Source organism: Humulus lupulus, chromosome X (genome assembly GCF_963169125.1).
Source record: "Humulus lupulus chromosome X, drHumLupu1.1, whole genome shotgun sequence".
NCBI lineage: Eukaryota > Viridiplantae > Streptophyta > Magnoliopsida > Rosales > Cannabaceae > Humulus > Humulus lupulus.
Genome location: NC_084802.1, coordinates 137,872,477 through 137,884,289, shown reverse-complemented (window position 1 = coordinate 137,884,289; position 11,813 = coordinate 137,872,477). Strand labels below are relative to the sequence as shown.

General features: G+C 33.2%; 2 protein-coding genes across 6 annotated transcripts in view; both read left to right on the top strand.

Moving 5' to 3' along the window:
- Positions 1 to 1,680: 1,680 nt before the first annotated feature.
- The window catches only part of LOC133807296 (uncharacterized), a 31,751-nt gene continuing 21,618 nt past the window's right edge, over positions 1,681 to 11,813 (top strand). For 2 of the 5 annotated variants that reach the window (XM_062245536.1, XM_062245535.1), the window contains exons 1-3: positions 1,681 to 1,869; positions 2,610 to 2,708; positions 3,606 to 3,658. The gene's annotated coding sequence lies outside the window, so the exon portion shown is untranslated. The remainder of the gene's footprint in view (positions 1,870 to 2,609; positions 2,709 to 3,605; positions 3,659 to 11,813) is intronic. The other 3 variants (XM_062245537.1, XM_062245534.1, XM_062245533.1) reach the window with 3 other exon arrangements.
- On the top strand, positions 4,470 to 10,071 carry LOC133807295 (uncharacterized). Its single transcript, XM_062245532.1, has one exon. The coding sequence runs from the start codon at positions 5,014 to 5,016 to the stop codon at positions 6,415 to 6,417; it is 1,404 nt and encodes a 467-aa protein (XP_062101516.1). The 5' UTR covers positions 4,470 to 5,013; the 3' UTR covers positions 6,418 to 10,071.

Genomic DNA, 11,813 nt, shown 5'->3' with positions numbered 1-11,813 from the left:
ATTCAGGCGTCATGGTACCTGGTTACTTAAACAGATTTGGAAAAAAAAAAACCCAGAAAAATCAAAAGTTTTGTTTGCTTGTTTTTTTATTTCTTGTACTTGTATTCTGAATAAATTTTGTAAACCTATCGATACATTTTTTGAGCAAACGTTCTATTTCTATTTCTTTAAATAATCAATAAACACATAAATATTTATGTTAGAACCTTATTTGATGAATGTTTGGCTGCTAAACCTATTGATCTAAACATCACAAAGAAGAACCTTTTGACAACTTTTGCCCTTTTCAACCAAAAAAACTAATCAGCTAACCTAAGCTTTCATATGTTAAAAGTACCCTAAAATATTCAACTACCTAGCTTCTTATACTACCCTAGTCTACACTAAATAATAGCAGTCAACTTTTCTTAAGTACATTTCTTAAATCAAATCAAATATGAAGTCAAGTACCTGGTTACTTAAACAAATTTAGAAAAAAAAAACCCAGAAAAATCAAATATGAAGTTCAAAATCAGATGTGAAAAAGAAGAAAACTAGATTTGAAGAAAGAAAAAGAAGAATAAGAAAGACCAAATAAGAAGAAGAAGAAGAAGAAGAAGAAGAAAGAAAGAAGACGAAGAAAGAAAGAAAGAAAGAAGAAGAAGAAGAAGAAGAAGAAGAAGAAAATCAGTTCGTCGTCGTCGTCGGAGGCAGCAGCGGAGGTAACAACGCCAGAAGAAATCTGAGATGGCCATTGAATTGGGGAAGAGAAAGAAAGAAATGAGAAGAGAGAGTGATCGTGATGAGAGAAAATAAAATAAGAAAATTAAGTTTATGGTAATTTATTTACCATATTTTTAACTTTTTTTTCCAAAACTTACCATATTTTGTACAATTATTTTTTTTCCCATAAATTTAGAAACTATATATATTTTTCCCATATTTATGTAAACTTCTCTAATGGAAAATCGATATGCAATCCCTAACATAATGATGATTGGGAAATTCAAAATATATAGAAATGCAATCCTATATCTTTTACCGTTAGATATTAATGAATATAAAATTAAATATCCGGCATTATAAAATATAGTATAAGAAAAAGTAAGCTATAAATGAAAGAGTTGAAATCATAAGTTATTACTATAATAATTTTCAAAAACTAGTATTGTGATGTAAATTTCCCAACAATCAAACCACAATTATAGCATGCTTTCCTATGAAAAATCAATCATGAAAAGAAATAAATAACAAAATTTCTATTACCTCTTCATAGTGTAGAACAACACTTAGCACTAGGTTAAGCCCTTTGACACCCTAGTTAGCACCACAATAAGCTAGGCTCATCAAAACCCAAAAATACCATTGCTTAGAATCAAGAAGAGAAAAAGTCATTAAAAGTATTCAAAACACAAGATTACCTTACTTTCTTTTCTCCCTTTCTCTCCAAGGTTCGAAGTCTCTTCATTTCTCTATTCCCTTTCTTTTTTTTTTCCTTTCTTTCTCACGAGTTATGTCTCTCTTTCCCTCTATGTGTTTCGGCAGTCACCAAGTGAGCACTCAAGCTCACTCTTTTCCTCTTAAATGCATAGTGACCGAATGTCATAGCTAAACGCACTACAAGAATTTTATTATTTAATTACATTAGATCATAACACGAATTAAAAAAGGTTACCAAATTACATTAAAAACAATAAATATTTTATTAATTATTTAGTAATAAGCTCGATATTAAAAAAAAAGTAAAAAGATACAGTACAACTCTCTCAATCTCTCTCTTTCTCTCTCCCATTTCTCCTCATCCCTGACTGTCTCTTCCATTTCTCCAATCACCCTCATGGATTTTTAGCAATCATTCTCGTGATCTCAAGCTCTCATCAACATGGATAGGTACTTTAGTGAAATCCCTTTATTCAATCTATTATTCATTTCGAGTGTGCTCTCTCGACACTCTCTACATATATATATATATCTAGCGAATTACATTTTATATTTATATGATTTTCTTCTATAATACGGATCTCATTCGCAGTGGCACTGGAATGTTCGATCTTTTGATGTTAGATTTAATACATCTTCGTAGAGTAATCTTTTTTTTTTTTTTCTTTTCTAAGTAGGGGAGGGGGAACCGTTTTAGGTTTGGGGATAATCGTTGTTTCATTATAGATGTATAGAATTAAGATAAATATTAGTCGAGGGTGCTCAATTGATGGTTTTTTTTTTATCTAAAAAATAGTAAGGCTATGAATTCCAGCAAACAATTCATGATGTTGTTTTTCTGGGTAATTGTTATGCAAATTAGATAGTCTTCTACAAAAAAAATGGAAAAAGGGTTCGAGTATTTTTAAAACAACTGATTACTTGGACTAGCTTTCTCTGGTTGATCACAAAATTAATTGTTTTTAACTGAATAGTCAATATTGGGATATAAAAATCTATCATGTTTGAGAATGTTGTTCTTTTGAATGGTTTTAATACAATAGACTTAGCTTGCATATGGTGAAAATTTCAATGACCTTCTTGTCTAAGAAGTTTACAAGATAGAAAACTCTAATTATGGCACCAACTCTATGAATTACGAAGTTGTGGACTGGTGATTTATATATTGATTGACTGCTTGTTCCATGCAGTTCACTTTTGGGCACCAACGTTTAAATGGGGCATCAACATAGCTAACGTTGCCGACTTCTCTAAACCACCTCAAAAGCTTTCGTATCCTCAACAAATAGGTATGTTCTTACTCAGCTGCTTAAAAATTGTTTCAATCCCATTGAAATAAAGCACTAGCCGACACATATGTGGATGGTCAAGAAAACCAATTTCCCTTTAGTAATTTAAGTTTTCACAGCTTTATATGAAGCTACAATGGCGTAATTGAGTAAGCTTTCACTCTCTCTGTTTTTCTGTATGTGTATGGAAATGAATTTATATGTTTGTTCTGTAAGGATATTATTTCTATTCCTTCTTCTCTTTGTATGTATCTGTATCTTAATGGGAATGAATTTTTGCTTCTTTCTTCTGTTATATTTTTCCATTTACGATGATATTATATTTTGTTCTTTTCGAAATTTGGTGTGCATATAAACTGTTTGATTAAATTCTTCAATAACCAGTAATTCCATTTTCTTCTGTATGTACAGATGTTAACTCAAATTTAATTGTTGATATGCTTGTTGGAGGTCTTTGTTTATCTTGTTAGAGTTAATTTTATTTCAATATGTGGTTGGAGAATTTCAGATAAGCAAGATATTAAAATAAATAAACTTCCTAGAAATGTACTTTAGTTTATGGAAAGCACCATGCGCGGATACAATCAGTCCATGATATAGAAAAGTCTCTTTTGTACACCTGGATTTGTCTAACTGAGTCTCATACAATTTCCTAGAAAGTGATACATGAGTATAAGCAAGAATAAATAGAGTACTGTCTTGCCTATAGGAATATACAAACCACAAATTTTACATATCTTTATTGTTGGTGAAAGAAATTTTACAATTTTTCCATCCATAATTTTTTTTCCATTCAGTAATATATATTTTGAGATATGTTTAATTAATAAAATTAATTCATATATGAGATAGCAACATAGATTTGACACTTCAATATTTATTTTATGCGTTGTGCAGATAATTGAGCTGCCTCATGGTAAACTCTTATTTTTGTTTGCATTTTGCAAGAGGTATGTCGTTTATTTTTATTTTAATATTATGCAAATGTTAGAGGAGTTTGAATATCTTAAATATTCATCCATAGTGAAGTAGGTTCTGATATATATCATTATTGTCTGCTGTGGTGATAACGGGAGCTTGAGAACTTGTGTGTCTTAGTGAAGTAGGATCTGAGAAATTTGTGTGTTGTGGCGAGATAAGAAAGATTATCATAGTGTTGTTTGATTTAGTTGAATTGATATTGACAGCATGGTTTAAAAAAACGTTTGAGGCGTACGCCTCGAGGCGCGCCTCGAGGCGAGGCGGTGAAAAAACGTATCTGAGGCGACGCCTCATAGTGTGGCAGTGAGGCGCACGCCTCACGTGGGTGAGGCGGTCCGAGGCGAGGCGGTTCGAGGCGGTCTGAGGCGTACGCCTCATGGTCTTGATTTTTTATGGCTGTTTTATTGCCTCAAACCGTGGGGCCTTTTTCAAAATAATGTTTTGGGCTTTTTTTTAATTAAATGGGCTTAAAATTTGGGCTTAAGTGATCAGATTTTAAGTTAAAAAAACCCTAAGTTTCTCCTATTTCCCTCTTCTCTTTCTCCTTCACGGCAGAACCAACATCTCCCATCTTTCTCTCTTTTCTTTCTCCTTCACGGCAGCACCAAGCTCTCTCTCACACTTCACAGCAAGCTCCAACTGCACAGTAGGCTCTCTCCATCATCCAAGCTCTCCCTCACACTCTTTTCATTTCTCTCATTTTCAAGCAAGAAGCTCTCTCCTCTCACCCATCATCTCAGTTTTTTTTTTTTCACCTCTTTTTCTCAAAGTCAAGGCAGCTACCAGCCTTAGTTTTTGTCAAAGTTGATTATTTTAGAGAGGTAAATAATTTCCTTAATCTTCTCTGTTTTTTGTTTTTTAATTTCCTTAGTTTTTGTTTTAAAGTTGCTGAATTTTTAATTTTATTTTATGCTTTTAGTTGCTGAATTTAAGTTGGGAAGGATGAGTAGAAAATATCCTGCTTGGAAGTATAGTGTTGAAATAGAAGTGCCGGAAAAAGGTGGAAAAAAAGGATACAAAGTATTTAAAGTGTAATTTTTGTAGTAAAGATATTAAGGGAGGGGTGAAGAGAGTGAAAGAACATCTTGCTTGCACACACAGAGATGTAAAACCATGTCCTAAAGTACCTAAAGAAGTCAAGGAGGAGATAAGTCAATATTTGAAAGACTATGAAACTACAAAATTTATTTCTCAACGAAAGTTTGATGAGGCGGTGGATTGTGGATCCTACTTTGGTGATGGACCTAGTGGTTTTGGTAGTGGCAATCCTTTGGAGGGTGTGAATTCTTGTCCTAGCAATAGTTCTAGAGGTGTTAGAGGGCCTATGGATCGATTTATGGAGAATAAAGGAGATGAGGAAAATGAAAAAAATACCGCTGCCACAAAAATGACTCCAACGAGTGCTAAAGAGCATCGAAATCAAGTATGTTTAGATATTGGGAGATTCTTTTTTGAGAATGGGATCCCATTTAATTGTGCAAGAAGCCCATCATATTTCAATATGTTGCGTTCGGTTGGGAATTATGGTCGAGGATTGAAAGCTCCAACAATGCATGAAATGAGGACTTGGATACTAAAAGAAGAAGAGAAGACAACATCCGAAATTGTGAATGAGATCAAAGCAACATGGAAACGAACAGGGGTTTCATTATTATCAGATGGTTGGTCAGATATGAGAAATAGGAGTCTGATCAATTTTCTAGTTAACAATCCCTATGGGACTGTTTTTTTGAAAACTATTGATGCATCAGATTGTGTAAAAGATGCACAAAAATTGTTTGAATTGCTTGATGATGTTGTTGAAGAAATTGGAGAAGATATTGTCATTCAGGTGGTCACAGATAATGCAAGTGCATACAAGGCCGCTGGAAGATTATTAATGGAGAAGAGAAAAAGTTTGTATTGGACTCCGTGTGCTGCTCATTGTATTGATTTGATGCTTGAGAAAATTGGAGAATTGCCACAACATAAAAATGCTTTGCTTAAAGCAAAGAGAGTTAGCAATTTCATCCATAACCATCAATGGGTGTTGAGTTTAACAAGAAAATTTGCAAAGAAAGATCTTCTTCGACCAGCTGTCACACGATTCGCCACTGCCTTTCTAACTTTAGAAAGTATGCATCAATTGAAGCAATCACTACAAATGATGTTTGTTTCAAAAGAATGGTCAAGTTGTGCATGGGCAAAGAAACCTGAAGGGAAAGCTGTGAAGAAAATCATAATGAATGATAATACATTTTGGCCTAGTGTGGTTTATTCCATAAAAACCACAAAGCCCCTTGTGAATGTTTTAAGAATAGTTGATGGTGAGAGGACACCGGCAATGGGATTTATTTATGGTGCTATGGATGAGGCAAAAGAAAAGATAGCAAAGAACTTAGATGGAGACGTGTCTTCATATAAGGAGATTTGGGAGATCATTGATCAAAAGTGGGAGTTTCAATTGCATCGCGACTTGCATGCAACTGCATATTACTTGAATCCTCGATTCAGATGGAGTCCCAATGTTTCCGAGCATCCAGAGATTAAAACTGGTTTGTATAAGTGCATGGATAGACTCATCAAGGACCAAGAAACATATGTGAAGGTCGATGCCCAACTTGATGAGTATAAATACAAGCGAGGATTGTTTGGCTTCAGATCATCCTTATCACGTCCACCTGGTGAATACTTAAACTTTTATCTCATTTTTTGTTTTATTATAGTTTATATTAATATTATAAAATAAATTATTCATTACTTTGCTTCTTTTTTCATGTCTTTAATTTGTATAGTTGAATGGTGGGACAACTTTGGAGATGAAGTTCCAGAACTCAAGTCATTTGCAACAAGAGTTCTAGGTCTTACTTGTTCAGCATCGGCATGTGAACGTAATTGGAGTACGTTCAATCAAGTGCACACAAAGAGAAGAAATCGTCTGAGCACAAAAAAGATGAATAGTTTGGTGTACATTATGTACAACAAAAAGTTGAAGCACAAATTTTTTAAGAAACAATCACGAAGAGAGGAAGATGATCCTTTGATTGTTGAAAATGTGTCTTCTGATGATGAATGGGTAGCCAATCCAAATGATGAAGAGGATGGTGATAGTAGAGCAATCGAAGTTGGTGGGGAAATTGAGATTGAGGATGAGGGCGGAAGTTTAGCACCGAGGAAGAGGAAAAGAAATCAAGCACCAATTGAAGTGAATTTGGATGAGGAAGATGAATTTGAAGGAGGAGAAGATGACAGTGAAGATGGAGATGATGGACGAGCTATACAATTTCATGAGAGTGATGATGAAGAAAGTGAAGAGTTCTTGGAGATTTAATGCATTTTATTTATGATTTTAAGACTTATAACTAGAACTTTTATGACTTTGATATGAACTTATGTGTTGTTTGTTATGAATTTTATGAAATTTCATGAATTTTATGAATTTTATTATATTTTTAAAATTTTATTTGTTCTTATAGTTGAGGCGTACGCCTCGTTGCGCCTCGAGGCTTACGCCTCGCGGTACTAAGAGAAAACGCCTCGCCTCGCGATTTCGCCTTTCAAAACCTTGATTGACAGATGGTTAGTTGCTAGTCTAGTTGAAATGTTGTTTGATTTTATAGACATATCTAGTATTGCTATTTTATAATTGAATTGTGTTTGCTTGATTTGTTTGATTATTGGTACATTAATTAGATTGTTAAAAACATACACTTGTAAATATCATTTTGTGTTGGCACTATAACAAAAAAGGATTTTAGAGAGGAATTTTTTTGTCTCTAAAGCTTTGTAAATCTTTGCTATGTCGAATATAGATAACAAAATTGTTGCTAAAATTCCTCGCTAATACTTTGTAGAGAGTTGGGATTAGAGGAACTAGGGTATTAAGGATTGGGATGTATGGGATGTAAACCTATGTGCTTATAGGTTTGAGATTGATGAACGAGTATGGAGTGTGTGCTGTAGCAATGTGGCCGTAGTGGTTAATATTATTTTTTTTTAAAAAAAGTACTAATTTATTTTTACAAAAGCAATTAAAAGAATTAAGTGACATTTTTCTTTGAATAACTTACTTTAGTGCCTTTGTTTGGGGTGGTTTTTCACCTGCCTCTGTTTATATATGTTGAAGCTTCGATAAATGCTTTGGAGTACCACCAGTAGGCCATTATCCTATTTATATATATATATATAATATGATGCATTAACATATAATGTGGTGGTTATAGCAGGATAAATCAACTGAATCTTTTATGATGGATAAAACTTGGGTATCCTTTAGCAGGTAATAGGATAAGAGACATTTAGTGAATTCTTATGTATATACTTAGGATTTTATTAATAGATATATAAGTGCGATTTCATATGCCATTGTAGAGCTTCAAATGAGTATAAGGAAGGTGCAAAGTATTTTGTAGAGACTATAGAAAAGGAAGTTGCTTATCCAACAAAGTTGATTTGTTGTCCTTGCAAAGATTGTCGAAATTTAAGTCACCAGTATGTTAGTGTTCTTTATGAGCATTTGGTTATCAATGCAATTGATCTAGCATATACTATTTGGTATCATCATGGGGAGAAATTATCTAGAAGTGAAGATATAGCACAAAGGGACAATGATGATGTATGCAATTTAGAGTAACAAATATCGGAGATGATGATTATAATGAACAAGAAGAAAGTGTTCAAGAAAAATATTTCGCCAAACAATTGGAAGATGCAGAAACTTTATTATACCCAGGGTGCACAAAATACAAAAAATTATCGGCCATTGTTTCTTTATACAAGCTAAAAACTATCAATGGTTGGTCAAATAATAGTTTTGACAAACTTCTAGAACTTCTACATGATATGTTTTCAGTAGGTAATGTGATCTCCAAGTCAATGTATTATGTTAAAAAATTTCCTCAAATATTTGACTTAGGATATGAAAAGATTCATGCCTGCATCAAATATTGTTGTTTGTTTAGAAAGGATAAAGAGAATTTGGAAAACTGCCCAAAATGTGGAACTTCTCGTTGAATATCAGACAAACATACTGACAAGGTTTAAACAGGTGTCCCTGCTAAAGTGTTGAGGTATTTTCCATTAATACCGCGGTTTAAATGAATGTTTAGGTCTAAAGAGATGGCTGAAAATTTAAGATGACATCATAATAATAGAAGCATGGATGGGAAGATGCGCTACCCGGTAGATTCTGTAGCTTGGGATTTGGTGAATATGGAATGGCCTTCATTTTCAAATGAAGAACGTAATCTCAGACTAGGCCTTTCCATAGATGGTTTCAATCCATTCAACAATTTAAGTACTACGTATAGTGTTTGGCCTGTGATATTGGTTATGTATAATTTACCATCTTGGTTATGTACGAAGCAAGACAATATTTTATTGACGCTGATAATTCCTGGTTCCAAGCAACCTGACAATGATATTGATATATATTTATAGCCTTTCATAGAAGACTTGAAGATATTGTGGGTTGATGGAGTTAATGCTTATGATGCATTTGATGATTCAAGTTTTAAATTGAGAGCAATGTTGATGTGGACAATACAAGATTTTCCAGTATATGGAAATCTTGCTGGTTGCAAAACCAAGGAAAGTTGTAGTTGTCCTTTATGTGGTAAAAATACATATTTAGAATGGCTTAATAGTTTTGACAAACTTCTAGAACTTCTACATGATATATTTCCAATAGGTAATGTGAACCTCAAATCAATGTATTCTGTTAAAAAATTTCTTCAAACATTTGCCTTAGGATATGAATAGATTCATGCCTGCCTCAATGATTGTTGTTTGTTTAGAAAGGATAAAGAGAATTTGGAAAACTGCCCAAAATGTGGAACTTCTTGTTGGATGTCAGAATTACATACTGACAAGGTTTAAACAGGTGTCCCTGCTAAAGTGTTGAGGTATTTTCCATTAATACCGAGGTTTAAATGAATGTTTAGGTCTAAAAAGATGGCTGAAAATTTAAAATGGCATCATAATAATAGAAGCATGGATGGGAAGATGCGCTACCTGGTAGATTCTGTAGCTTGTGATTTGGTGAATATGGAATGACCTTCATTTTCAAATGAAGAACGTAATCTCAGACTAGGCCTTTCCACAGATGGTTTCAATCCATTCAACAATTTAAGTAATACGTATAGTGTTTGGCCTGTGATATTGGCTATGTATAATTTACCATCTTGGTTATGTATGAAGCAAGACAATATTTTATTGACACTGATAATTCCTGGTTCCAAGCAACCTGACAATGATATTGATATATATTTAGAGCCTCTCATAGAGGACTTGAAGATATTGTGGGTTGATGGAGTTGATGCTTATGGTGCATTTGATGATTCAAGCTTTAAATTGAGAGCAATGTTGATGTGGACAATACAAGATTTTCCAGCATATGGAAATCTTGCTGGTTGCAAAACCAAAAGAAGTTGTAGTTATCCTTTATGTGGTAAAAATATATATTCAGAATGGCTTAAACATAGTGGAAAGTTTTCCTTTCGAGGCCATCGAAAATATTTTCCAGTTGATCATCTAGTTCGAACAAAGAAAAGTTGGTTTGTTGGAAAAGAAGAGAATGACCTTACCCCAAGGATCTTGAATGGTACTAAATTTTTTGAAGAATTAAAAGATTTTAATAATATATGGGGAAAATCCAAGTCAAAGAAAAGGAAGCGAAACAATAATGAAGCTGACAACATATGGAAAAAATGATCAATATTTTTTGAGTTGCCTTATTGGAAGGTCAATGTGACAATTATTTAATGTTTTTTTAAGAAATATTTAGATAAATTTAAGTTAATATTTTTTTTTGGAATTGTCTATTTAGGTATTACAAGTTCGTCACAATTTGGATGTGACGCACGTAGAGAAAAATGTGTGTGAAAGCATCACTAATACATTATTAGATGTCGCTGGAAAAACCAAAGATGGGCTGAAACCTCGTTTGGATTTAAAAGAAATGGGTATTAGGACTGAATTGCATCCAGAAGAGAGAGGGAATAGAACTTACCTCGTTTCGATGGATGTACCCATTTGAAAGGTGACTTTATCATGCTTGATATTTTAAATTTACTAATATGGACAATTTATTAACATCTTCATGTCTACTTTAATAGACGCATGAAGATACTCAAAGACCATGTTAAGAATCGTGTAAGACCTGAAGGTTATATTGCTGAGAGTTACCTTGCAGATGAGTATGAATTTTTGTAGTGAATTCGTTAAGCATAGGAGTGGCCTTAATGTAAAAGAAGTTCGTAATGAAGAGAGGAGCCATGATGTAATACTTGGAGGTCGTCCAATTTCTGGGAAGAAACCAATTATCTTTACTAATGAGTTATTAGAAAGTTCTCATCGTTGCATTTTGATGAATACAACTATTGTGGAACTTTTTTAGCAATAAGTTTTTAATATCGCTACTTAGTTATTATAATATTCAAACTATTAGGATGCTTCTTGATAAACTATTAGAGTGATTTTAATGTCTTCAAACTTTTAGGATGCATATTGATGAACTAAGGAAAATAAACAAAAGTTATAAGAAGAATAATAGCTTACTTTGGAAGAGACATACAAAGCACTTTTCAGAATGGCTTGAGGAAAAGTTACTCCTACAAAGTGGCCATTAATTTGTAACAAAACTGTTTACTTTATACATTAATATTTTATAAATATTATTATATTACTTAAAGGTTCCTATACATTCCTCAAGTGAATAAGATTTGTTAAAATGGCTATCATATGGTCCAAGAAAAGATGCAGTTTCTTATACTGGATACATCATCAACGGTCAGAGATTTCATACAAAGGAAATTGAGAGACATAGAATAATGGTGTTTCAATTGAAGCAACGACTATGTGTAGATCAAGTGCAAAGGATGTTTCACAAGTTGCCGATGTAGTTTCATATTATGGGGTTCTAAAACAAATAATATTGTTAGATTATCACATAGTTCAAATTCCAGTATTCAAATGTGATTGAGCTAATGTTCGAAATAGTGTTAATGTGGAATATGGATTTACTTTAGTTAACCTACACCAAAGCCAAAACCCATTTGTGAGAGATCATTTTATTTTAGCTTCCCAAGCTAGGCAAATATTCTACTCAAGAGAACATGATTCATCCAATTGGTATGTGGTGTTGAG